The sequence below is a fragment of the Pelodiscus sinensis genome, chromosome 5 (genome assembly GCF_052426305.1).
Source record: "Pelodiscus sinensis isolate ZL-2025 chromosome 5, ASM5242630v1, whole genome shotgun sequence".
In the NCBI taxonomy this organism is placed as follows: Eukaryota; Metazoa; Chordata; order Testudines; family Trionychidae; genus Pelodiscus; species Pelodiscus sinensis.
In genome coordinates this window covers 48,488,552-48,511,615 of record NC_143056.1, presented here as the reverse complement: position 1 = coordinate 48,511,615, position 23,064 = coordinate 48,488,552, and the positions used below count along the sequence as shown (strand labels likewise).

General features: G+C 41.4%; 1 protein-coding gene across 10 annotated transcripts in view; it reads right to left on the bottom strand.

Annotated features, from left to right (window-relative positions):
• Positions 1-23,064, bottom strand: part of BAZ1A (bromodomain adjacent to zinc finger domain 1A) — a 103,477-nt gene that overhangs the window by 1,757 nt on the left and 78,656 nt on the right. For 6 of the 10 annotated variants that reach the window (XM_025181948.3, XM_075926938.2, XM_075926939.2 and 3 more), the window contains 5 exons: positions 19,421-19,501; positions 16,864-17,111; positions 16,548-16,774; positions 14,933-15,417; positions 2,958-3,112 (listed from right to left, as the gene is read on the bottom strand). In XM_025181948.3, coding sequence (XP_025037733.3) covers positions 2,958-3,112; positions 14,933-15,417; positions 16,548-16,774; positions 16,864-17,111; positions 19,421-19,501 — 1,196 coding nt within the window. The remainder of the gene's footprint in view (positions 1-2,957; positions 3,113-14,932; positions 15,418-16,547; positions 16,775-16,863; positions 17,112-19,420; positions 19,502-23,064) is intronic. The other 4 variants (XM_025181951.3, XM_025181954.3, XM_025181949.3 and 1 more) reach the window with 3 other exon arrangements.

Below are 23,064 nucleotides of genomic sequence, written 5' to 3'. Positions count from 1 at the left end.
CCCCATGCTGGCCCAATGGGGTTATACCTGTCACCTTATTGCTTCCCCTCACTCCCACCTTCTGCAATATAACTCCCTCCTGCCAGACCCCTACAGAGAAAGCTGCACATGTCCTCGGATTTTCTACTGTTAGAGCAGAAAGACTTGTAACAGAACAGGCCCCTTATTGACAACATGCATTTTCTGAAATTCAGCTGTTAGTTTCTTGACCTAATTTTAAAGATGTTCAAGCAAGAGACTACAAAATATAAAACAAATCAGAAACTTATTGACAGATGTGAAAGAAATTGAGCAAAGAACCCCAAACATAAATATCTGGCAGAGGAATTTTTAAAACAAAAGTAGTTTCATGTATAAGTAGAGCTGTTCTAACTTGTTACAATGCAAAAGTAATTTATAATATATAATATTACATATTGTACAACACTATACTGGAATTCATATTGTATAATACTATACTAGCTTCTAAGGGAGACTGTAGAATCCCAAATATTGGAGATTTTTTAAAAAACAGCTTGGACAAACACTGGTATGATATGGTCCTCTTAATCCTGCCTCTGTGCAGGGGACCCCTTCTATGGTTCTAAGGTATCTTCAAACTAGGGATGTGAACAGGTAATGGTTAATTGATGCCCAGGCTCCTCCAACTCCAATAGACCCACTGTGTTGAGCACCAGGCAGCCAACACATAGCTAGCAGCTCTGTAGGTTGGGGGCTGCTTTAGCTGGGCTAGCGCTGTCACCTGCATGGGATCCCACTTAACGTTGAACCAGTTAACTCAGGGGTGGGGAACCTCAAGCCTGGGGCCAAATGCGGTCTGAATCCGGTTTCCAAGGCTTAGCATTGGGAAGCCCACACTGGTGCTCGAATCACCCACCCGCAGGACCGGAGCACACAAAATCCATTACCCTGGGCCACCTAGGGTCTGGTGTGCAAGGGCAACGTGAGGAGTGTCTTTCTCCTCCTCAGTTAAGAGCTTCTCACTCTTACTTGTGTGCAGCTCCCAACTGATTTTTCTGTGGGTCAGTGGCCCCGCTCCCCAACCCAAAAAAGGTTTCCCACCCCTGGGTTAATTGATTAAACAGCATTTTACATCCCTACTTCAAACTCCTCATTTTCACTCATAGAATACTAGGACTGGAAGGGACCTCGAGAGGTCATCGAATCCAGTCCTCTGCCCCCATGGCAGGACCAAGTACTGACTAGACCATCCCTGATAGACATTTATCTAACCTACTCTTAAATATCTCCAGAGATGGAGATTCCACAACCTCCCTGTGCAATTTATTCCAGTGTTTGACCACCCTGACAGTTAGGAAGTTTTTCCTAATGTCTAACCTAAACCTCCCTTGCTGAAGTTTAAGCCCATTGCTTCTCGTTCTATCCTCAGAGGCCAAGATGAACAAGTTTTCTCCCTCCTCCTCATGACACCCTTTTAGATACCTGAAAACCGCTATCATGTCCCCCCTCAATCTTCTGTTTTCTAAACTAAACAAACCCAATTCTTTCAGCCTTCCTTCATAGGTTATGTTCTCTAGACCTTTAATCATTCTTGTTGTTCTTCTCTGGACCCTCTCCAATTTCTCCACATCTTCCTTGAAATGCAGTGCCCAGAACTGGACACAATACTCCAACTGAGGCCTAACCAGCGCAGAGTAGAACGGAAGAATGACTTCTCGTGTCTTGCTTACAACACATCTGTTAATGCATCCCAGAATCATGTTTGCTTTTTTTGCAACAGCATCATTGCTGACTCATATTCAGCTCGTGGTCCACTATAACCCCTAGATCCCTTTCTGCCGTACTCCTTCCTACACAGTCGCTTCCCATTCTGTATGTGTGAAACTGATTGTTCCTTCCTAAGTGGAGCACTTTGCATTTGTCTTTATTAAACTTCATCCTGGTTACCTCAGACCATTTCTCCAATTCATCCAGATCATTTTGAATTATGACCCTATCCTCCAAAGCAGTCGCAACCTCTTCCAGCTTGGTATCACCTGCAAACTTAATAAATGTACTTTCTATGCCAATATCTTAATCGTTAATGAAGATATTGAACAGAACCGGTCCCAAAAACAGACCCCTGCAGAACCCCAATTGTTATACCTTTCCAGCAGGATTGAGAACCATTAATAACTACTCTCTGAGTACGGTTATCCAGCCAGCAATGCACTCACCTTCTAGTAGCCCCATCTAAGTTGTATTTGCCTAGTTTATTGATAAGAATATCATGCAAGACCGTATCAAATGCCTTACTAAAGTCTAGGTGTACCATGTCCACTGCTTCTTCCTTATCCACAAGACTCGTTATCCTATCAAAGAAAGCTATCAGATTGGTTTGACATGATTTGTTCTTTACAAATCCATGCTGGCTGTTTCCTATCACCTTAATACCTTCTAAGTATTTGCAGTATTTTGTTGTAGTATGGGTGGTTAAATGCTGGAATAAATTGCCTAGGGAGGTTGTGGAATCTCCATCACTGGAGATATTTAAGAGTTGGATAGCCATATATCAGGGATGATCTAGATGGTGCTTGGTCCTGCTGTGAGGGCAGGGGACTGGACTTGATGACCTCTTGAGATCCCTTCCAATTCTAGTATTCTGTGATTTCCATCGACTCTGCCATTCCTGGAATGGACATCCTGTTATGCCCTGACATAGTCATGGCCAACAAGGAGCAGAAGTGGGTCATCATAGTGGACTTAGTGCCATTTGAGACTAAGACCCTGGCCTTCCAAAGGGTCTGGTCTGGGAAGGTGGAGAAATACATTCCCATTGGCCAACACGAGAGTCCAGGGCTAAAAGGTCCAGATCCATGCCCTGATCATAGGACTCAAGTTACATTGCAAGAATTCTCTGAATCAGGCTTAGTGGTATTGCCCTCCTAGGTCTAGCTAATGAAGCAGAATCTGACAGTTAACATCATCCCCAAAATGTTGCTAAAATATATATGCACCTCAATTACCTGGATTTTGGAAACCAGTTTCATGAAAGGCCAGCTGTCATCATGTCGTACTAGTTCCACTACAAGTTGTTCAAAAGCTGATAGTTCATGAACTCCACCCTGACGACCCGAACTCCTCCTATTCAGTGAGGTTTGAGGAGACGAATCTGAAAAACAGATCACTGAACTTCTAACAAAAAAAGCAAGAAAATGACACACCAATATTAAGTCTTTAATAAAACACAACAACATTGGATGTTTAACATACCTAATGTTTAACAGAGCTAATGGAATGTAGGGTAGTCAGGAAGGTACAAGATCAGGCAGGTCTCTCTTACAGTCTGGTCTGTTCAGCAAAGAGGTGGGAATTTTTTCCTGACGGAGTCCAATAATGTTTTAAATTCAGGTGTACTAGTAGCACATCTAAGTTTTATTTTGTCCAGATATTGTGAATAAGGTCTACAGGATGGGGTAAGTGGGGGTGGAAATCAATTTTGGCAAACAAGGACGCAGAAATTCTTATGATTTAACTGCTTACTTTCCCTTTCCAGAGTATAAAGAAAAGAAATGGGACTCTGCTTCACTTCTTTGGAGGAGTGGCAGATTAGAGCGATAAAAAACTGAAGCATTTAGAGGTTCTCTCTCTCTCTCACACACAGTATAGCTACTCACTCATTTTGGGAGTCAATGTGTGTGTCTGTTCACAACAAAAATAAACAGCAGGTTGATAGTGAAGGTTCTGTACATCATGTTGAAACATAAACGTAAGGCTGGAAAGGACCTTGAAAGGTCATTTAGCCCATCTTTCACGCTGAAGTAGGACCAATTTGCACCATTCCTGACTAACAGTTAGTTGTCTCACCTCTTCTTAAAAACCTCCAATGATGGGAATCTACAACCTTCCTTGGGATCCCAATTCCAGTACTTAACTATCTTTATAGATAGAAATAATTTACTTATTTGTAGAACCAATTCACATCACCTTTTATGCTCCATACTAGATGTAATCCACTTTGTGCCTTAGCCTGATTTTGTCCCTACATACTTTTGCTATTTTGTATTCCTTAGCAATTTTGTCCATTTCCCCCCATTTTGTAAGATTAATTTTTGAATTTCAGGGCAATAAAGAGCTCTTTGTGGAATTGTACTGGCCTCTTACTATTCTTCCTATCTTCCTTTGCACTAGGATAGTTTGCTCATGTGCCTTTAATATTGTCTAAGAAAATGCCAACTCTCATTAACTCTTTTTTCCTATGGGACTTTACCTACCAGTTCTCTGAGCTGGTTCAAGTCTGCTTTTTTGAAATCCGATGTCCTTATTATGCTGCTTTCACTCTAGAGTAGAATATACATAGGAACCAGCTCTCAAAGGAGAAAAGGTTACTTGCAAGTAACTGGGGTTTCTTAGAGAAGTGTGGTGCCTGTGTTCTACAACATGCCCTCCTCCTCCTCTGATTGGCTCATGTGAAACTGAAGTACTTTGGGGGTGAATTTCAGAGAAAGTCATAAAGAGAACTGGTCATTATAGAACAGGGGTGGGCAAGAGACAGCTAGTGGACCGGATCCAGCCTGCCAAGCCACTGCACCCAGCCCACAGCTGCCTCGTCAGCACCCTTACTACAGAGCAGTGGCAGCTACTTTAAACAGCAGGCTCCTAATTACAGTGCAATCTGGGCAGGGAGGAGAAAGCTCTGTGTGTTGTTCCCACCCCCTAGCAAAATGACCTAGCTCCTACTGGCTAGTTTCCAGACAATAGGAGCTGAGAAATTTTGCTGAAGGCAGGGTCAGCAAATGAAGCCTCCTTAGTCCCTCCCTCCCTGTGCTGAAGCAGAGCAGCCCACCCAGAACAAAAGCAGGGAGTCTGCAGAGCTGCTGGCTAGAAGCTGCCTGGGTAAGCACCTCCCAGCCAGGCCCTTCCTCTGGTACCCCACCCCCTTTCTCCTCCCAACTCCCTACTCCAGGCCACCACCTAAACCATCTACATCCTCTTCCCCTCCTTCTCCCAGGTCACAATTCCCTCCCAGACCCAGCATCCTCTCCTATACTCTTCCCCGAAGCCAAAACCCTGTCCTGTACCCATAACCCCTCCTAGACCCTGCACCCCAAGTCCTGCCCCAGATCATAACCCTCTCCTTCACCCAAACGCCCTCTCAGATTCCACACTCCCCTCTACACCCCACCCACCATCCCAGACCCCACACTCCCTCCACAAAGTGCAGCCCAAGTGCAGGGCTTGGAGTGGCCCTCATTAAAAATTATTGCCCAGCCCTGGTACAGAATATAGTGTCTAGCAGATCAGTCATTAGAGCTCCTAGCTAACACCCATGCTTCTGGCTCAAGTGATGCCCATAAGGAATACCCATAAGGAATGCAGCTTCCATTGATAAATTTGACATGATAGCTTATGGTGCTAAAGGAAGTTCAGTGAGTATTGAAAGCACAAGATTTTAGTTCCATTGAGGAGTAGGAAACTTTTGATTAGGTCCTTTAAGAATCTGGAAGTCAATCATGGAGTAAAAACTGAAAACCATCAGCGGGTAGATAGTATGCACTTATTGTTGCCAGGTCGACTCTTCTAGAACGGAGAGGAAGCCAATTGTTTTGAGAGAAAGAAGGTAGTCCAAAACGAAAGGAATATCTTCTGACTCAAGTGATACATGCTTCTCTGTGCCAAGATGGAAAAATGTTTCATATTTGTCTGAACAGCATTTTCTAAGGAATCCTTTCTGCTGTTAAGGATCATTTATAGATCTTCAGAGCAGTAATATGCCAAAAATCAATCCACTAATTAGGCAAAACACTTCAGGATTGAAATGCTTGATCCTTTCCTTCTAGACCAAGAAATCAGAAAAGGAAGAACTAGATGGTGATCAGAGAACAAGATGACACCAAAACTGTCTGGGTCATCTGTGGGGTAATGAGGATGACTTATGCCCTGTAATAATGAATTTTCTGTAAAACCTGAGGTAGTAGCAACAAGGGAGGGAAAAAAGTATTACCTTGAGAGCCTAGTTCTAGCATTCTAGAGTTCCAAATATATGTTGCATTTCTTTTTGTTTAGAGGTGAATAGATCCTAGTTGTGGTCTCCATTGAGTGAAGACGCTATTTATAGTGGAATCATGCAATTTCCACTCACAATTGATGATGAAATGCCTGCTGAAGATGCCTGCAAACCCATTCTGAGTTCCTGAAATATAAGCTGCTAACAGGGTGATTCAATTCTTGATACACCAACTCCACAGTGTGACTGCTTCTACATAACCAGAGAACTGTTTGTGGATATAAAAGACAGTTGTCATGACAATCAGAAAATGATGGGATTGTAAAAGTTGGAGAAAAATCTTGCAAGCTTCTCAGACTGCCGGCATTCCAGTTGTTGATGTGCATCCTGATCTCGTGAGACATCCAATTGCTCTGCACCATGGGACTGTCCATGTGGACTCTCCAGACAAATAGAGGTTTTTATAAACCATAAGGTAAGAAAGGGAAGCCCACAAATGCTTGATAGGAATCCTTCCACTGCATCAGGGAAGATGTTATTTTGGAAAGAATTGTTACCATGATATTCATGCTGTGTTTGGTTGGCAAATTATGACACTGATAGACCAGGTGTCAGTTCATGCCAGAGCCCAAGGCCAATTCATTTGTATATTAGCATAGATTAAAGTGATTGTTAAAAGTACACTTTTGCTGTTTAAAGTGGGATGTTATTTGCATTGCTTTCATTTGTATTCCCTTATCACGTAAGAAACATTTACATTCTGTATAGGATGCAACTAAATAACCTATCAAAATGATAAAGGAGCCTTGCAGAGTGTAAATGAACACATATGCTCATTTCAAAGCAAGCAGTCTTTGTATGTGATGATTGGAGGTCAAAGGCCTAAAACATATTTCTCATTCTGTGTCAAAGGAAAAGTCCACCTGGTTAGTGACATTCTCAGCTTATTTTTGGTATGAAGATGCTGTAAGTAATGCTACATTTTAGTCACAGGTATTTTTAGTAAGTGTCATGGACAGGTCATTTGGGATTATGAACTGTGACTATGTTTTATTTTTTATTTTTAATATGCTTTAACCTCCCAATATAGCTTACAGTACTTCCTTTTCTTAGCTAATAAACTTTTAGTTATTTTACCATAGAGTTGGCTACTTGCATTGCTTTGGGGTAAGATTTAGCATACTAATTGATCTGGAGTAAGTGACTGGTCTCTCAGGACTGGAAGCAACTTAAAAAGCAATGTAATTTTTGGAATAAGTAAACATTCTGTCACAAAGTCTAGTTTGCCTGTGTGGCAAGATAGACTGAAGTCTAAGGGAACTGTCCTTCACAAGAGCTGCAAATCACTTTGTTTTTCCAGGGATGGGATTATTGATGCCAGAATGGCCATGTGATATCTCAGTTTATGAATAAAGCAATCTGGAGATTAGCATAACCAGGAGGGCTGACAGCACCTGGGGACTAAGGGGTTAACTATGTCTCCTGTCCCTAGCCAGGTATCTGGTCAGCCAATAGCAATGCAGGTAAGGGATTTCAAATGGGGATAAAGGAATTTTTATCTTTTCCCTCCTTTGTCTGAGTCAGAGCTGTTTTCTTCCAAGTAACAGGGAGATGGGAGGCCGTCCCCCCCTCCCCCCCCAAAAGTGTCTTTTCACAGGCTACGTCTACACTGGCCCCAAATTCCGGAAAAGTCATGCAAAGCAGGTAAGTCAGAATAGGGAAATCCACGGGGGATTTAAATAAACATGTCCGCTGCTTTTTTTCCGGCTTGGGGAAAGTAAGGAATAAGAGATCCTCCGGAAAAGGGCTTTATTCCGGAGGATCGCGCCAGTCTAGACGCTTTTTTCCGGCTTTTCCCCAAGCCGGAAAAAAAGCGGTGGACATGTTTATTTAAATCCGCGGGGGATATTTAAATCCCCCGCGGATTTCCCTATTCTGACTTACCTGATTTGCATGACTTTTCCGGAATTTGGGGCCAGTGTAGACGTAGCCACAAGGTGTAAATAGGGCAAAGTTTAGTTAACCTGTTCGGCTTTATTGTTTTCTGGTTTGGGGACTTGGAACTGATGTCTTTGGTGTTAAAAGTGGTTTTTTTTCCTCTATTGTAATGAAGTTTTCTAACCCAGGGAATTTTCTCTGAGTATATCAGTTGGTGGCTCTTACCATCTAGCCACCTCAACTATGCTTGCAACAGTAGTTTTGTTAATAAAAGTTTGTTTTCTTTTTTCTAATCAACCTGGTATTGGTTCATTTTGGTGTCCTAGTTTTACCTTAGGGATGAGATTTCCCAAGTGATCGTTTCCCTGATTTTTCATGGAATTACCTGGGTGGTGGCAGCGGATATTCCTCAAAGTCTGGGTATTAGGATTTTGGGGGGACGTTTTTGTACCAAAGCCTGTAGATAAGGTTTTGGGGTGCTTCTGTGGGCCCCCACTTCTGCATTTGTCATGCCAGAGAGGGGAACAGCCTTGACAGAGATAATGGAGCTTGAGGACAGGTCTCCAACCTCCCATCTTTTAGGATCTACATAGAGTAAAAAGCTGTCCATTGGTGTTAAAGTAGTATGTGGTTTATTGCTTCAGTAGAGAAGTTTCCACTCTTTTTGCTAGAGAGCTCCCTTGTGAGAATGGTCCCAAAAGAGGAACAAAGATGGGGATTTTGGAGGAGGTAGGGACGTAAACTCTATTGTATATTTGTAATGGAAGATATAAAATATCCACTTGACTGTTATGGCAATACAGTTGTGGAAACAGTGTTAAATAAATGACCACTGAAAAGTATGTGGGGGTAAGGCAATAGTGGAATCATAAATGGTGTACAACTCTTGAGCTCCCGTCAAAAATATCTTTTCACCAAGGAATGGGAATGAGTAGTGCTGTAGGCAGGAGAGGTACAAGGAAAGAAAAATTCTGTACTCTTTGCCTCTTACAAGGATAGTACTAGGGATGCGACTGACTAGTCAACTATCCAATAAGCAAATATTTATCGGATAGTCGAGCTGAATAGCTGATTCCCCCCGTTGCTGCCTCTATCAGAAAGAGGCAGCCAGAGGGAGGGAGGGGGTACTTCAAAGCAGCAGCGCTGTATGTAGTCTGAGGCGAGACCCTAGGCTCCATGTGGTGCTGCCACTTTGAAACACCACGTGCAGCCTAACGCTGGGCTCCTTGCGGCGTTTCAAAGCGGCAGCACTGCACAGAACCCAGGGTCAGCAGGGGAGTCCCCAGCTGACCCTGGGCTTCATGTGGTGTTGCCACTTTGAAATGCCATAGGAAGCATGGGGCCAGTGGGGGACTGCCCCGCTGCCCCTGTGCTCGCCACAGTGCTTTCGCCTTTGAAGTGTAGCAACAGCCCTAGGCTGACACTCACCTGGCTGACAAAACTGCCACCAGGAAGATTACCTTCCACAATATGTGGAAAAAGGGACAAGAGGCCCAAGGGCTCAAAGGGGAGACCTGTGAGTTTAAAGAGGACCAGAATAAAGGTCCCATTGAGGGACAAGATCCTTCATGAGTGGATATAGCCTTCTGAAACCCTTCAGGAACCAGATAGACAACTCATGCGAGAACACCAGTCTACCTTGCTCGGTGGATGAAAAGCTGAGATGGCAGCTAGATGGACACTGATGGAGGAAAGCACCAAGCCCTGCTTCTTTGATATGAGCAGGTAAAACTGGATGACCTATATAGATGAACATGTTGGGGAATATGTTACGCTCAGAAATCCAGTGGGAGAACCTCTTTCATTTTACCAGATAAGTCATTCCAGTGGGGGGTTTCCTACTCTCCAAAAGAACTTGCTGCACCTCTCTGGAGTAGGCTTGCTTCTCCAGATTCAACCATGAAGTATCCACACCATGAGACTGAAGGAGGCAAGGCTGGGGTGCAGAAGGCAACCATGGTCTTGAAAGAGGTAGTTTAGGTAAAGGCCTAGGATCTTAAGTATGGTGTGTGAGTCCTTAAAGCTATGCAATTTATCCTCTGTTTTTCCTCCAAAACAGAGCCAGGCAATCAAAAGGTCTTCCATAGCATTATACCAGATTGCTGAAACCTGTTTATTTAATCCATTTTCTGCAATACGGTGTGCACATTTAATTGTAAGCATTGATCACAATTGCAGTTTTGCTTTTGCTCTTTTATAATGGATTCTTGGCTCTGTTTGAATCAGTACCTTACAGTTTAATATTTAGTGAGGGTTGCATGTTTTTGATTTGGGTTTTTTATACGTATGTATGTGGCATAGACTACTAGAGACAAGAAGAGGGGTACAATCAAATACGTTTTAGAACCAGTGACCTACATAACAACATACAAGGAATCCAGACATCTGACTTGTGAAAATCCTTTTCCCAACCTCCACTAGTCTTCATTTCAGAATAGCAAACCAACATGTAATGTTTGCTAAATATGACTCTCTCATTCTGAATTCAGACTCTCAGCAGAACAGAGCTCATTTCCAGGATGTGGTAGAAGAGGGTAAGCTGGTGCAGCAGACTGACCATTATGATGCACTATAAGTAAGGTTACAATTCTGTCATGGATTTCATGTTTGTTTGTTTCAGCAGGCTGAGCCCTAGGTGTCAGAGCTCCAGCTTCTGTCAGTTACATGCAACTCTCAGTAAATATTAAAAATTGTAAGGCCCTGATCTAAAAAGAGCCAAGAATCCATTATAAAAGAGCAAAAGCAAAACTGTGATTGTGATCAATGCTTACAATTAAATGTGTACATTGTGTTGTAGAAAATGGGATTATGTACAGATTGCAACAACTTGGTATAACACTATGGAAGCTTATCAGAAACCCATCAAAATACATAACATCATCTACATATCATCTAGAGCGGAAGTCCCCAAACTGCAGGGCACATCTTTGAAGGGGGGGGGGGGGGAGGAGGAGGGAATGTTCAGTGGGGGGGGGGGGGGAAAAGGGAAGAGTGAGAAGGGCAGGCCAGTCCTGCTCCACTCTCAGCTATGCTTCAGCTCTTCCCCCAGTTGTGGCCCCACACCACGCTCTGCTTCCAGCCTTGGCCCCTAACTGTGGCCCAGCAGTGACTCTGGACTGCGGCTCCTTTCTCAGTCCTAGGAGAAAAGGGACGTGGCCCTGAAAAGTTTGAGGATCACTGATCTGGAGTCAAATGCAGTGCCATCTGAGGACCTGATATGTCTGGAGGAATCAGCTTTGTTCATTATTTATTCATTTGGGTAAAATGGGTATTGCACAGTAATTTCTTCCTACTAAAGCTTCTCGTGCACCCACAGAATATATTTCACCCTCCAGTTTGAGAACCTCTACTTTACATCAGTACTCCAGTCATGAGATTTATCTCATCAAGTCTCTGTAATGCAGGTTACATTATGATTTTGTTTATGTATGAAGCTTTCAGTTCTTTCTATATTCTCCATACTTATTTTTGTATACATACATACATACATACATACATACATGTCAAAATTCCTCCTCTATTTTCCCTCTTATTGAGGCCATGAATCTATTACAATTTTCCATCCACACTCCCAACTTCCACCATCTGTCAAGGTCACCTTTCATACTTACCTATGGGGTTGCATCACTCTGCCTCCTTTGAAACCAAGTTTAAAGCCTGTTTACTATGGAAGGGCACGTCTAAACTACATTCCTCTTTCAAAAGAGGAATGTAAATAAGGCAAATCAAAAGTGCAAATGAAGCACGGATTTAAATATCCCGTACTTTGTTTGCATATTCGTGTCTGAGCGCTTTTTTGAAAAAGGGTTTTTCGAAAGTGTAAGCGCAGTCTAGGCGCGGTTCTTTTGGGGAAAAAAGAAAAAAAAAAAAAGCTTTTTCGAAAGAACCTGTATTCCTGAAAAAATGAAGAGTATGGGTTTTCAAAAAAGGTTCCCCCTCCCCCCCAAAGAACCACAAAGAACCACGCCTGGACTGCGCTTTCACTTTCAAAAAACCCCTTTTTCAAAAAAAAGGACTTGGACGCAAATATGTAAATGAAGTGTGGGATATTTAAATCTGTGCTTCATTTGCACTTTCGATTTGCCTTATTTACATTCCTCTTTTGAAAGAGTAATGTAGTCTAGACATAGCTGAAGTGAGTAAGCATGTCAAGATGCTTTTCCCCTTCTTCAGCAGATGAAGAAACTGGGGAAGGAAGACCGCAATAAGGATGTTAAGAGGCAGGTAACTGTGTCAACTACAAGATTACCCAATTGGTACTGACTACATGATTAGTTGATAAGGGAAGGTGCTCAGGAGCTACCCCCGCTGCAGCTCTGCAGTTTAACTGTAGTAAGAGCTGGGCACACAAGCAGTCCAGCTCCTACTACATTTAAACTGCAGTCGCAATGCGGGTAGCTCCTGGACCCAATGTGAGCTGGGACTGAGCCAGGCTTGCTTTTAAGTAATCTCCCCCCAGCACTGGCTTCTGCTTCCCCCCCTTGCTGCCTCTGATATAGAGGCAGCAAAGCGGGGGGGGGGGGAAGAGAGGATTAAGGTGAGTAGTCAACTCGACTCCCATTTTATATCCCTAGACTGCAATGGACCTTAACAGCATTCCACCATGGTCAAAGAAGCCAAAATCCTCCTGTCAACACAATCTGTGCACCAAGATTTCTCCAGGATCCATTCATCCCTGCCCAAAACTCTATACTGAAGCAGCAGGACTGATGAGAATACCACTTTCACCCTCATTCCCAGAGTTGTAATCACTGTTGATTTGCACAAGGTCATACCTGGCAACATGATCACCAGCTTTCATTTTGGGACACCCAGTTTCAATACAGTAGCCCCAAAACAGAATTCACACAGTTTGGTTCAATCCCATCTGTATATCCAGGCCATGTATCTGAACTGTGGTACAGCCTTGTTGAAGTACAGTACGAACTCAGTACAGTGACCTAATGAAGACCACTTTTAGGATAAAAGAGGAATCTAGCAAGACCTGTATAAAATATACCTTTTAAAATGTGTGTATAAGAAAATAGTCTTAAAAAACCCAAACAACAGCTCAATGTACTACTACAGCAGAGTTCTGTCTTACTTTGTGAGCTACCATTTTTTCCATCCTACAAATAAAACTAATTCAGAGAACACTTACTCTTGCTGATCAGGAAAGACTTGCAAGAGTATTGGCAACTGTTAGCTACAGGATAAGCAGAGATGCCTAACGATGGTGATTTGAAATGGTACAAAATGCAACACAACAGATTATCATTTTTTAATCTCACACTGCAGTACTCTTTTGCTAATGTGCAGTGTTCTGTGACATATTAGGTATTTTGTGGCACTGTGGCTTTCCAAATATTGTCTCACTGAGAGTTTTGGATTATATCTCCAAATACTATCTTACATTTTTCTAGGCTGAATTTCTTTATTTGTTACCCATATTCCGAACTTTATTTTCCCACTATTTCTGTCCTCTACTGTTTAGCTCAGGCATGTCCAAAGTCCGGCCCGCGGGCCAATTGCGGCCCGTGTTCCGGTTTAATACGGCCCCACAGGTAATTTGGCAATATCTATCTTTTATGGCCCCCAATGAATCCATATGTATTGAGATGAATACATTGTAAAATCTCAGTTAATGTCATTTGGTCTAAATCAGTTATAAATATATTTGGACACAACATGTATACTTGGTGTTATGTTCCTGTTCATATTTTTTGAACTTAAAAGTTGACAGACAACCTTTATTACCAATAATATGTAATGTACTTTACAATGTTCCTGACATATATTTCAGCTTCTTGGATTTTTTTTTCATCTGGCCTTCAGATATGAAAGGCAGAGTGATTTAACACCTGTTTAGATTTGTCATCCATATGACGAAATGAAAAGTATGCTGTTTGCAATAAACTTTGCATAAAATAGTTAATTTGCATTTAATTTTAATGGTTCAAAGAATGTCAGGCAAAATGGTCGGCCCTCACGCATGTTCACTTCATCAAATCTGGCTCTCTTTAAAAAAAGTTTGGACACCCCTGGTTTAGCTCATTAATAAAGCAAATCCTGGGGATATCAATGTGTAGATGACTACACAATTAACTGATAAGCCTGATCCCCCCCCCATCCCCTTGCTACCTCTGTGTCAGCTTTAAGCCAGCTCCCCAAGGGCACCAGATCTGCCTGCTTCCCCTTGATAGAGAGGCAGCAGCATGGTGAGTGAGGGGGGCAGGTGGGAACTGATACATGCAGGAAGTAGCTTTTAAGTTGGCTCTCTGCACATGCTGGCTCCGCAGACCTGCCTCCCCCTGTCTCCTCCCCTCCCCACTGCCTCTCTTGCAGGTGAATGGGCAGAAGGCAGGAGCCAGTGCTGGGGGGAGCCGCTGCAGACTTTATCAGAGGCAGCAGGGCAGGGGAGAGATGGTAATGGAAGCTTTGAGAGCTCAGACCTGCCATGGATAGAGGCTGCTTCATGGCAGCCTCCCCAACACTCGCCTGCCCCCCCTTCTGATAGAGAGGCAGCAGCATGGGGTGGTAGGGGCTCCCTGGGAGTGGGGCCAAGAGTGCACTAGCTGCTGGCTCTACCTCCGGAGACTATTGAATAACCTTATAACCACTAAAATCTGATGAGGTTACAAGACTATTCAATTGCAGATTATCTAACATCCCCAGCAAATCTTAATAATAAAGATTTAAACACTTCCTTTTTTGTAACTATGTATGGAATACACACATGAGAAGTCTATGATTACTTTCAGATTTATAGTTTACTAACTAGAAAGCCTCCCCCCCCCCATTATGTGAACACACTAAATTAGCACTTGTATTGTGGCTCTGATCACTCATTTTGATAGGTTAATTCAAAGTATGTAAGGATTAGTGGGAGGAACTTGATGTGGCAACAGATTAATTTTCAATGGAACTATCTTGTTGTAGATCATAATTTTTTTCCATATAGCCACTTGTCGACAAGTACCTTAAATGCCCTAATCTTTCCCCTCTCCACCATCCAAATGTTTTAGCAAGGAAGTAGCTTTAACTTTGTCCTAGGAAAGCTTTTCTAACCTGTGGATTGTCGTTTCCTGCCTCTTCTTTTAGATTCATTATCCTGAAGAGAAAACTTCTGCGTAGAAAATGGAGATCTTCTAACCCGTTCACGTGAGTCTGTGGTAGCAACAATTCTAAAGCCAAGAGAAGGACTGTTTTCTGGTGTACTATCAGTAGTATTCTTTCCTCTACGCCGTCGTCGAGGACTGAGTAATTCCACAAATACATCTGCTTGTAACGAGGCTTGACTCTGACGAGTAGTACGGCTGTTCAGTCTTAAAGAAGGTTTTGTTACTGATGGAGGGGCTGACTTTATCTTTCTTATTCCCCTTCCAGTAACTTTAGACGAAGACTCATTTTGCTTAGGTGTATTATGCTGACTCCGAGAAGCGTATCTTCCACTGGTCTGACGCTGGCTGCTCTGACTTGAAAAGGGGTTGTTAAGTTTAGCTGCTCTCATTTTTAACGGAAGTTTGACTTGTGGTCTTCCTTGTTTTGATAGGCTGCAAAAGAGTAAGTACATAGCAGTATTGTACAAATCACTCCTCCTAGCTATCTAGACTTCTACCCCCTCTTTTCCTCAAGGTTTCTCATTCAGTACCTAATTTCTGTTTGATAAAATAGAAAATTGTCTTTTACTGAAGATGACATCCAACTAGCCCTCTTAAATACAGTACTGCTCTGTGGAGTTGTCTAAAATCAAATACTTTGTGCAGCATTAAGTAAAAAGAGGTTCTGAAAATCCTAGTCGGTATAACAGCTTGACATTAGAAATATGCTGTCTGAAAAGACCCCTGCATTCTATTCTTTAAATTAGATCCTTGTAAAGAGTCATGGCTAGTTATATGCAGGAAACCTCATCACAAATATAATTTACGTTGCAGAGATGGCAGGTTCTAAAATGAAGTCCTGTCCAGTCCTTGAGGCTGCAAAATAATGCCAAAATGCCCTCACATGGAAAGATCAAGGTTAGAGAAGGGAGGTCCAAGGGACATTATCAGTGGCAGTTGATAGTCCCATGGCAATGTATAGTCTCTCAAATCCTGACTTTTTGGGACAGGACTCCTCTAATTCATACTCATCTACTAATAACTATGGAGAAGTGTTCCCTGGGACACAAGCTCCCTGTAAAATGCATTCTTGATTTGTGGAAAAAAATGTATCAATTTACTGGATTTTTCAAACTGCATGTATTTTTGACCCTACTCCACACCCATAGAAAATGCTCTTTGGAAAAAAAGCTTTGTGGTTTTTTTTTAGCTATTCAATCCTCACCTCCTTTGAATCTCAAATATTTTGAGATTTGGGGATTTATTTTCTGAACAGCATGTCCACAGAATACCACTACAGTACATCTTTGTGGTTTAAGAATAAGCAGACACCTCATAGTTAGTGACTTCTAGCACATACACATTAATAAGGGTGTATTTTCATCCCTAGGAGTGGATCATGCATGTAACTCCAATAAACCAAATGCTGATGGCCACATTCACTATTAACCTACCTAAGTGGCTTCAACTCTTTCAGTTGGTGAGCTCTTTGAGATAAAGACTTCTGACTTGCAGAGCACTAAGCACATTTAATCAAGTAGAACGGTGTTAAAAAGATAACAGTTCTTCTGGCCCCAACTTACCTCAGTTCCTCCTCCTCTTGAGATTCATCTTCTTCCTCTTGTTCCTCCTCATAGTCCTCTTCCTCACTTTGTCCTGCTTCCTCATAGTAAGTCTCTTCCTCCTCCTCTTCAAACTGTTCTGAAGCCTCTTCATCACTTTCCATAGATGGTCTCTGCCTAGAGGAGAGGCGTCTAGAACGTTGTTTTGGTCGGCACTCTGGACAAAACCAATCTCCTTCCGGAATGGCCTAGTAATATACAAATATGCTTTAGTGAGGTGCCATGTCTTAAGCCTTACCTGAAATCTGGATTTTCAACAGCTTTTTCTTTTAGCCACCTTGAGCTTGGGCCGGATACAGTAGATATGATAGCCTCGATCACAGCCATCACATAGCACCATGCTTTCTGCATCACCTTTCTTTCGGCACATCTTACAGCGAGCATTTAGAATGGACTTAGACCAGATAATGCTTCGATCCAATGTGGAGAGATGTAGAAAGACTTGGGAGAGGCTGCCAGAAGAAAGAAGAGATTCTCTCCAGCGGTCCAGGACTGTTTTGTATGAACGTCCACCATCATTGGCATCTTGTATTATAGGAAGAAAACAACAGAAGTTACATTACTTACACAAATATCCAAGTTCATTCTAGAATGAAGAGTCTGTGTATTTGAACTAACACTCATGAGTAAAGTTACTTTTCTTGCGATAAAATAGGAATAAGCACCCAAAGAGCATCCACATGATTTCTTAACCTGTCAGTGTTAGGGATTTCCAGGTTTACATCCTTGCACAATAACTTAGCGCAAACCTGTGAAAAATGAAGTTTCACGTTTGGATTTTACCCTTAAAACCAAGATGATGTCAACACATGACATGAATAATAACATAATGTGTCTTACTTTGCTATCACTTTTGAAATTCAGGACATATTCCTTAAACCACAAATAAAAAAAAAAAAATCTTTTAACACACAAGTACTAAATAATTAAAGAGTAACTAGGAACACTTTTTAAAAAGCTACATATTTACATATAATTTTTACTTCTTTTGACAGCAGTTCCTCAGCACTGATATTTGTACCACATCGTATTCTCAGTTTAAAAAAAAAAAAAAAGTCTAAATCATGCACCCCAAATTTGAAAAAATAAAATTAGTAAATACAAGGTGCATGGTCCTGTACTGCTATAAAAAGAGAGAATCTGCCAGATAAACTGCACTTGGGTTTAAAAAAATATCCAGATATAGCACTGATTCCAAGCCCCTCTGTGTTCCAATTTACAACTATTTCTGTGGAAAATGATGTGGCTTTTGGAAGAGTTCAGTGTGGGTCAGAAAAAAGTTATTCCCCTGTACCCTATTTGATTGCTTTTTCACTATAGATGCAGTAGAGGAAGGTCTGAATCTGGTCCTGAGATTTTCAATGACCAAGAAGCTATCTGGAAATGTATGCAAACAAACTACTGAGAAGTGACCTGCTATTGTATTGTTACAAGGTGTCGTGTAAACACAGATAAGTGAATCTGTCTAGATGAGTACTTTAGTAGAAGAATTATGTAGAAGATTAAAACTGCTGCTGCTAAAAAAGAAGCAGGCTCCTCATGAGTGTTCAAAGAAGCAGTTGGGAAAACTGTATAAGCAGAGGAAAGCCAGTATGACACTACTGTTGAAGAAAGCCAGTATGTCACTATTGTGTCATCTGCATTGCCAGTCATGAAGTGGGTACAGGAATGGTCTGCAATTCAGCTGCTGGTAAAGCAACTTCTCCCCTGCAAGAGAAGTCCCAACCCTAACCTCTCATTTAATAGGTGATGTTCATCCAAGGCCCTTTCTTTCTTCCCACCCAGCATCTGGTACTAGAATGTGGCTCCTTCTAGCACTGCATATATTAGTGTCAAACTGGCACACAGCTCCAGTTTAGACAGAGGTTGTGAGAAAAGGCAGTGACTAAAGCCCTGCAGTGATTATACAAATATATAAAGACACTCACCACCCAGAGAGAGAAAGAGTTCAGGATAGGGAAACTAGGCAAACCTGAATCTCTATTTATTATTTCAAATTCAACAGAGTAGAAAGTTAAGTTTTATGGCTAAAAGCATGGGTTAAAGGACTCAAAACAAGATTCAGTTCACAACTCTGCCACAGATTTCTTGTGTGATCACAGTTAAGTCATTTTATTGTAGAACCGAATTCCCTTTGTGCAGAAGTATAATGTTTTTTCCTCCAATTCTTTCCCTCTCATCTATTCAGATTGTCAACTCTGAAGGGATTGTCTTTTTCCATGCCTTTACAGAATTAGCGTGAGACATCCCAATCTCAGTTGGGGCCATTAGCTCCTACTGTACATAACTTGTTAGATAAATCTATGTTGTCGTGTCAGTAACAATGCGTTCAAGAAACGCATTTCAAAGTTTCAAGGAAGGGTTTTTATGTAATCATACTGGGTACGTCTAAACTAGATCCCTCTTTCAAAAGAGGGATGTAAATTAGACATATCAAAATTGCAAATAAAGCCGGGATTAGAATTTCGAAAGAGGGATGTAGTCTAGACATACAAATCTGCAACATAATGGCTATGTCACGCAGACAGTAAAGAATAAACAGGTTTTAGCTTCTGAGAGAAATCTGCAAAGTCAAGTCCAATTTCTTCTGAGACTGACAAAAAAAAAGTAAAAAACAAAAACAAAAAGACCCCATTTTATCCTTAAAATTATTTTTCTTTCTTCCTGCACATCTAAAAGGTGCTTGAGGTAAAAAATAGCCTTATGATTTCAGAGCTCTACTCCCTCATTCTATGCAAGTGACTACAAGTTTATCAACAAGAAAAAAAACACGAGACAATAAAATATTTCAATATTTTGTAACTCTTAAAAATACAGAACTTTTAAACATTTACCATCTTTCTGACTAGACTGGTCTTCCTCCCTCTTCCTTTTTTTATCCCCCCTTTCGTTCCTTTTATTATCTTCTGCATCACCTAACGTTAAATTTGTAAAGTTATTTCAAGCAACTTTTTGATTAAGTGTTGAAAATGACTGTTACACCATAAAGGGAAAGCTTGTCAGACAGAACTTTTTCAGGGGTCAGTTTGAGACTGAAGCCTTACAAAACCTCACAAGCTTCTGTTCCAAGTACAAAACAGGGATATTAAAATGTGTTTTTGTAAATGTGTTACACATGTGTGTGTTGGGGGTGGAGACAGGAGACAGTGCCTCTGTGGGAGGCAGCAGTGTAGGGGGGGAGAGGGAGGAAGTATGTGGTAGACAGCTCCATGGGAGCCAGCTCCCCATGTGTACCGGCTCCCACCTGTGTGCTCCTGCAAGGCAGGTAGGCGTGGGGGGAGGGGAGGGGACCAGCAGCTCCGCAGGAGCTAGCTCACCACATGCACTGGCTCCTGCCTCTCCCCTGCGCTGTTGCCTCTAATACAGATGCAGCAGTACAGGAGGCGGGGGGGATAGGGAGCTACCTGTAATCATGAGAGTTAACTGATAAGCCCAAGCTCATCAGTTAACCCTGTACACGAGTATACATTTACATCCCTACTACAAAACATACTTCTTTGACCGTGCCTATTTTAACACACATAGAAGCAAGCTGTACATTTAGAGAGACAAAAACTGCTATGGCTGCACACCAAATTCTCCCTTGAGAAGTGGGGAGGGGAACAAACCATGTGACAGATGCTAGTCATGTGACTTCCTGACCTATGAAGGTATGCTCAGATATTACAATGAGGAGGGCTGTATAAAACAGTACAGTATATTGAGTGTTGAAGGAATGGGAACAACAAAAAAATCAGAAGTGTCAAAAAAAATCTAGGAATTTTTTATAAGACAAAAGTGCTGTTGGAGAAGAGAGGGAATAGAGAAAGAGGACAAAAATAGAACTGCGACAAATGTATTGTGTAGAGTTAAGGGGAGGTAAAAGCTCCCATCCACCAACCATAAAGAGGCCTCAACAACAAAAATAAAAAGTTGGGAGCCACAAAACTAGTCACACCTTGCATATACAAATTTAGAAAAATAATGATTAGATTGTATGAGAGAGGTAGTTCTATAGTCATAATGATAGAAATGTAGCAATGTTAGTCTGGTGTAGCTGAATCAAAAAACAGGACTATGTAGCACTTTAAAGACTAACAAGATGGTTTATTAGGTGATGAGCTTTCGTGGGCCAGACCCACTTCCTCAGATCAAATAGTGGAAGAAAATTGTCACAACCATATATACCAAAGGATACAATTAAAAAAAATGAACACATATGAAAAGGAGAAATCAAATTTCAGAACAGAAGCGGGGAGGGGGGAAGGGAGAGAAGGTAAATGTCTGTGAGCTAATGATATTAGAGGTGATAATTGGGGAAGCTATCTTTGTAATGGTTAAGGTAATTAGATTCTTTATTAAAACTCAGGCGTAAAGTGTCGAATTTAAGCATGAATGACAGTTCAGAGGATTCTCTTTCAAGTGCAGTCTTAAAAGGTCTTTGAAGCAGGATGCAGGTAATCAGGTCGTTGAGACAATGTCCTTTCTGGTTGAAATGGCAAGAAACTGTTTTTTATTTGTGATCCTGTCTGATATCTGTTTTGTGGGCATTGATCCTTTGGCGAAGTGTCTGAGACGTCTGTCCAATGTACATAGCAGACGGACACTTTCGGCACATGATAGCATAAATTATATTTCTGGATGCGCAGGAATATGTGTTCTTGATCTTATAACTCACTTGGTTAGGTCCAATAATGGTATCAGCAGAGTGAATATGTGGACAAAGCTGGCAACGGGGTTTGTTGCAAGGGAAGGTACTAGGGTTGGTATTAGTGTATGTCCTGTGGCTGTTGGTAAGAATCATCTTGAGGTTAGGTGGTTGTCTATAGGAGACTATGGGTCTGTCTCCCAGAGCCAAAAGATCAATGCCCACAAAACAGATATTAGACTGGATCACAAAGAAAAAACAGTTTCTTGCCATTTCAACCACAAAGGACATTGTCTCAACGACCTGATTACCTGCATCCTGCTTCAAAGACCTTTTAAGCCATCTTGTTAGTCTTTAACATAGTCCTGTTTTTCTATAGTCATGTGAGAGACAGGGTGGCACAGTGGACACAACACTGGACTGGGATTCATGAGACCTGATTTCTATTGTGGGATCTATCACTGGCCTGGGCTGAACCTGAGCAAATCATTTCACCACATTGTGTTGGAGTTTTTCCATTTAAAAAATTGGAATGATATTCACCTCCTTTGTAAAGCTCTGGGGAATCTAATAGTGCTTTCTAACTATGAGTGCTTTTTAAAAGGTATCCAAGAAGCCAACAACCCCACGTGTTCCATCAAAAGACCTATTGCCAGGATAAAGAGATAAAAGCTTTCATTTTCAGATAATTTAATATAATTTAAGTCCAACTGTGTACGACAGAAGGGACCGCCACCTTTTTTGGTGCTGGTTTTCTCCTTAGTATTCTTGGGTTAATTTTGTCCATATCATGGACCAACAAATTTTTGCACGAATCCCTCTACTGCACAGCAGTTAATGCGTAACAGTGTAGCTTCAAAAACAATTTAATCTAACTGCCAAACTAAAAGATTAGCAACTAATTAGCAATTTTCCAAGTACTCCAACAGATCATACAGATCCTGTATTTTCTAAATTCCCCTTTGAATTGTGTTACTTTATCAGTTGCTCCCTGCTGCTTCATTTTTGTGTTGAATGCACACCACTGATCTAAAAACTCTCTACAAACATAGAACACAATGTAACAGAGCTAAGTATCTGGTCATTCAATTGCTGCTGTAGATTTCTCCCATATACTGTATAACTTGGGGGCTGCAACAAGTAAAACTAGGTTTGCCAGGTGTTCGGTTTCGAACGGGACAGTCCAGTATCTGAGCTTTCTGTTCAGGAAACATTGAGAAAATATAAATGAGAAAATATAAATGTCCGGTATTTTCTAAATAAGACATAATGTAGATTGTGATGTAATGTGAAGCGTGTCCGGTATTTTTGTTGAAACCATCTGGCAACTCTAAGTAAAACTGCCAGTGACCATAATGTCACTCTGAAGTTCTCATTACTCATAAAGCACTATGGATGGAAAAGTAGGAGAGGTGGAAATAGAATCAATGCCAAAAACCGTTTTCAGATGTGACCCATTCCTAATGAGATCAGGAACCAAAACAAAAGGGAAAACAAGAGAACAGGGGAAGAAATGGCAAAAGGGAAGACAAAAATTAAGGGATTCTACTGTAACTTTTTTGTTTGTTTGAGAAGAATGGAGGTGTTTGACCCAAAACAATTAGCAAAATTATATTGGTCATTGGAAAGAATCCTTACAAATAATAAAGGTTGCAGAACTACAAAGTATTCTAGCTTAATAATTTCAGTAACTGAGTATTTAGAAATTTTAGAAAAAAAAAAGCTAAGGAACAAGTTTAGAGAATAAATTCATGCAATAAGGATACTATGAAGAAAGAAAATAATACTATGATAAAGCAGCAAATAAAATAAAATAAAATAAAAAAGGAGGGGATGTTGAGAGGGTTCCCC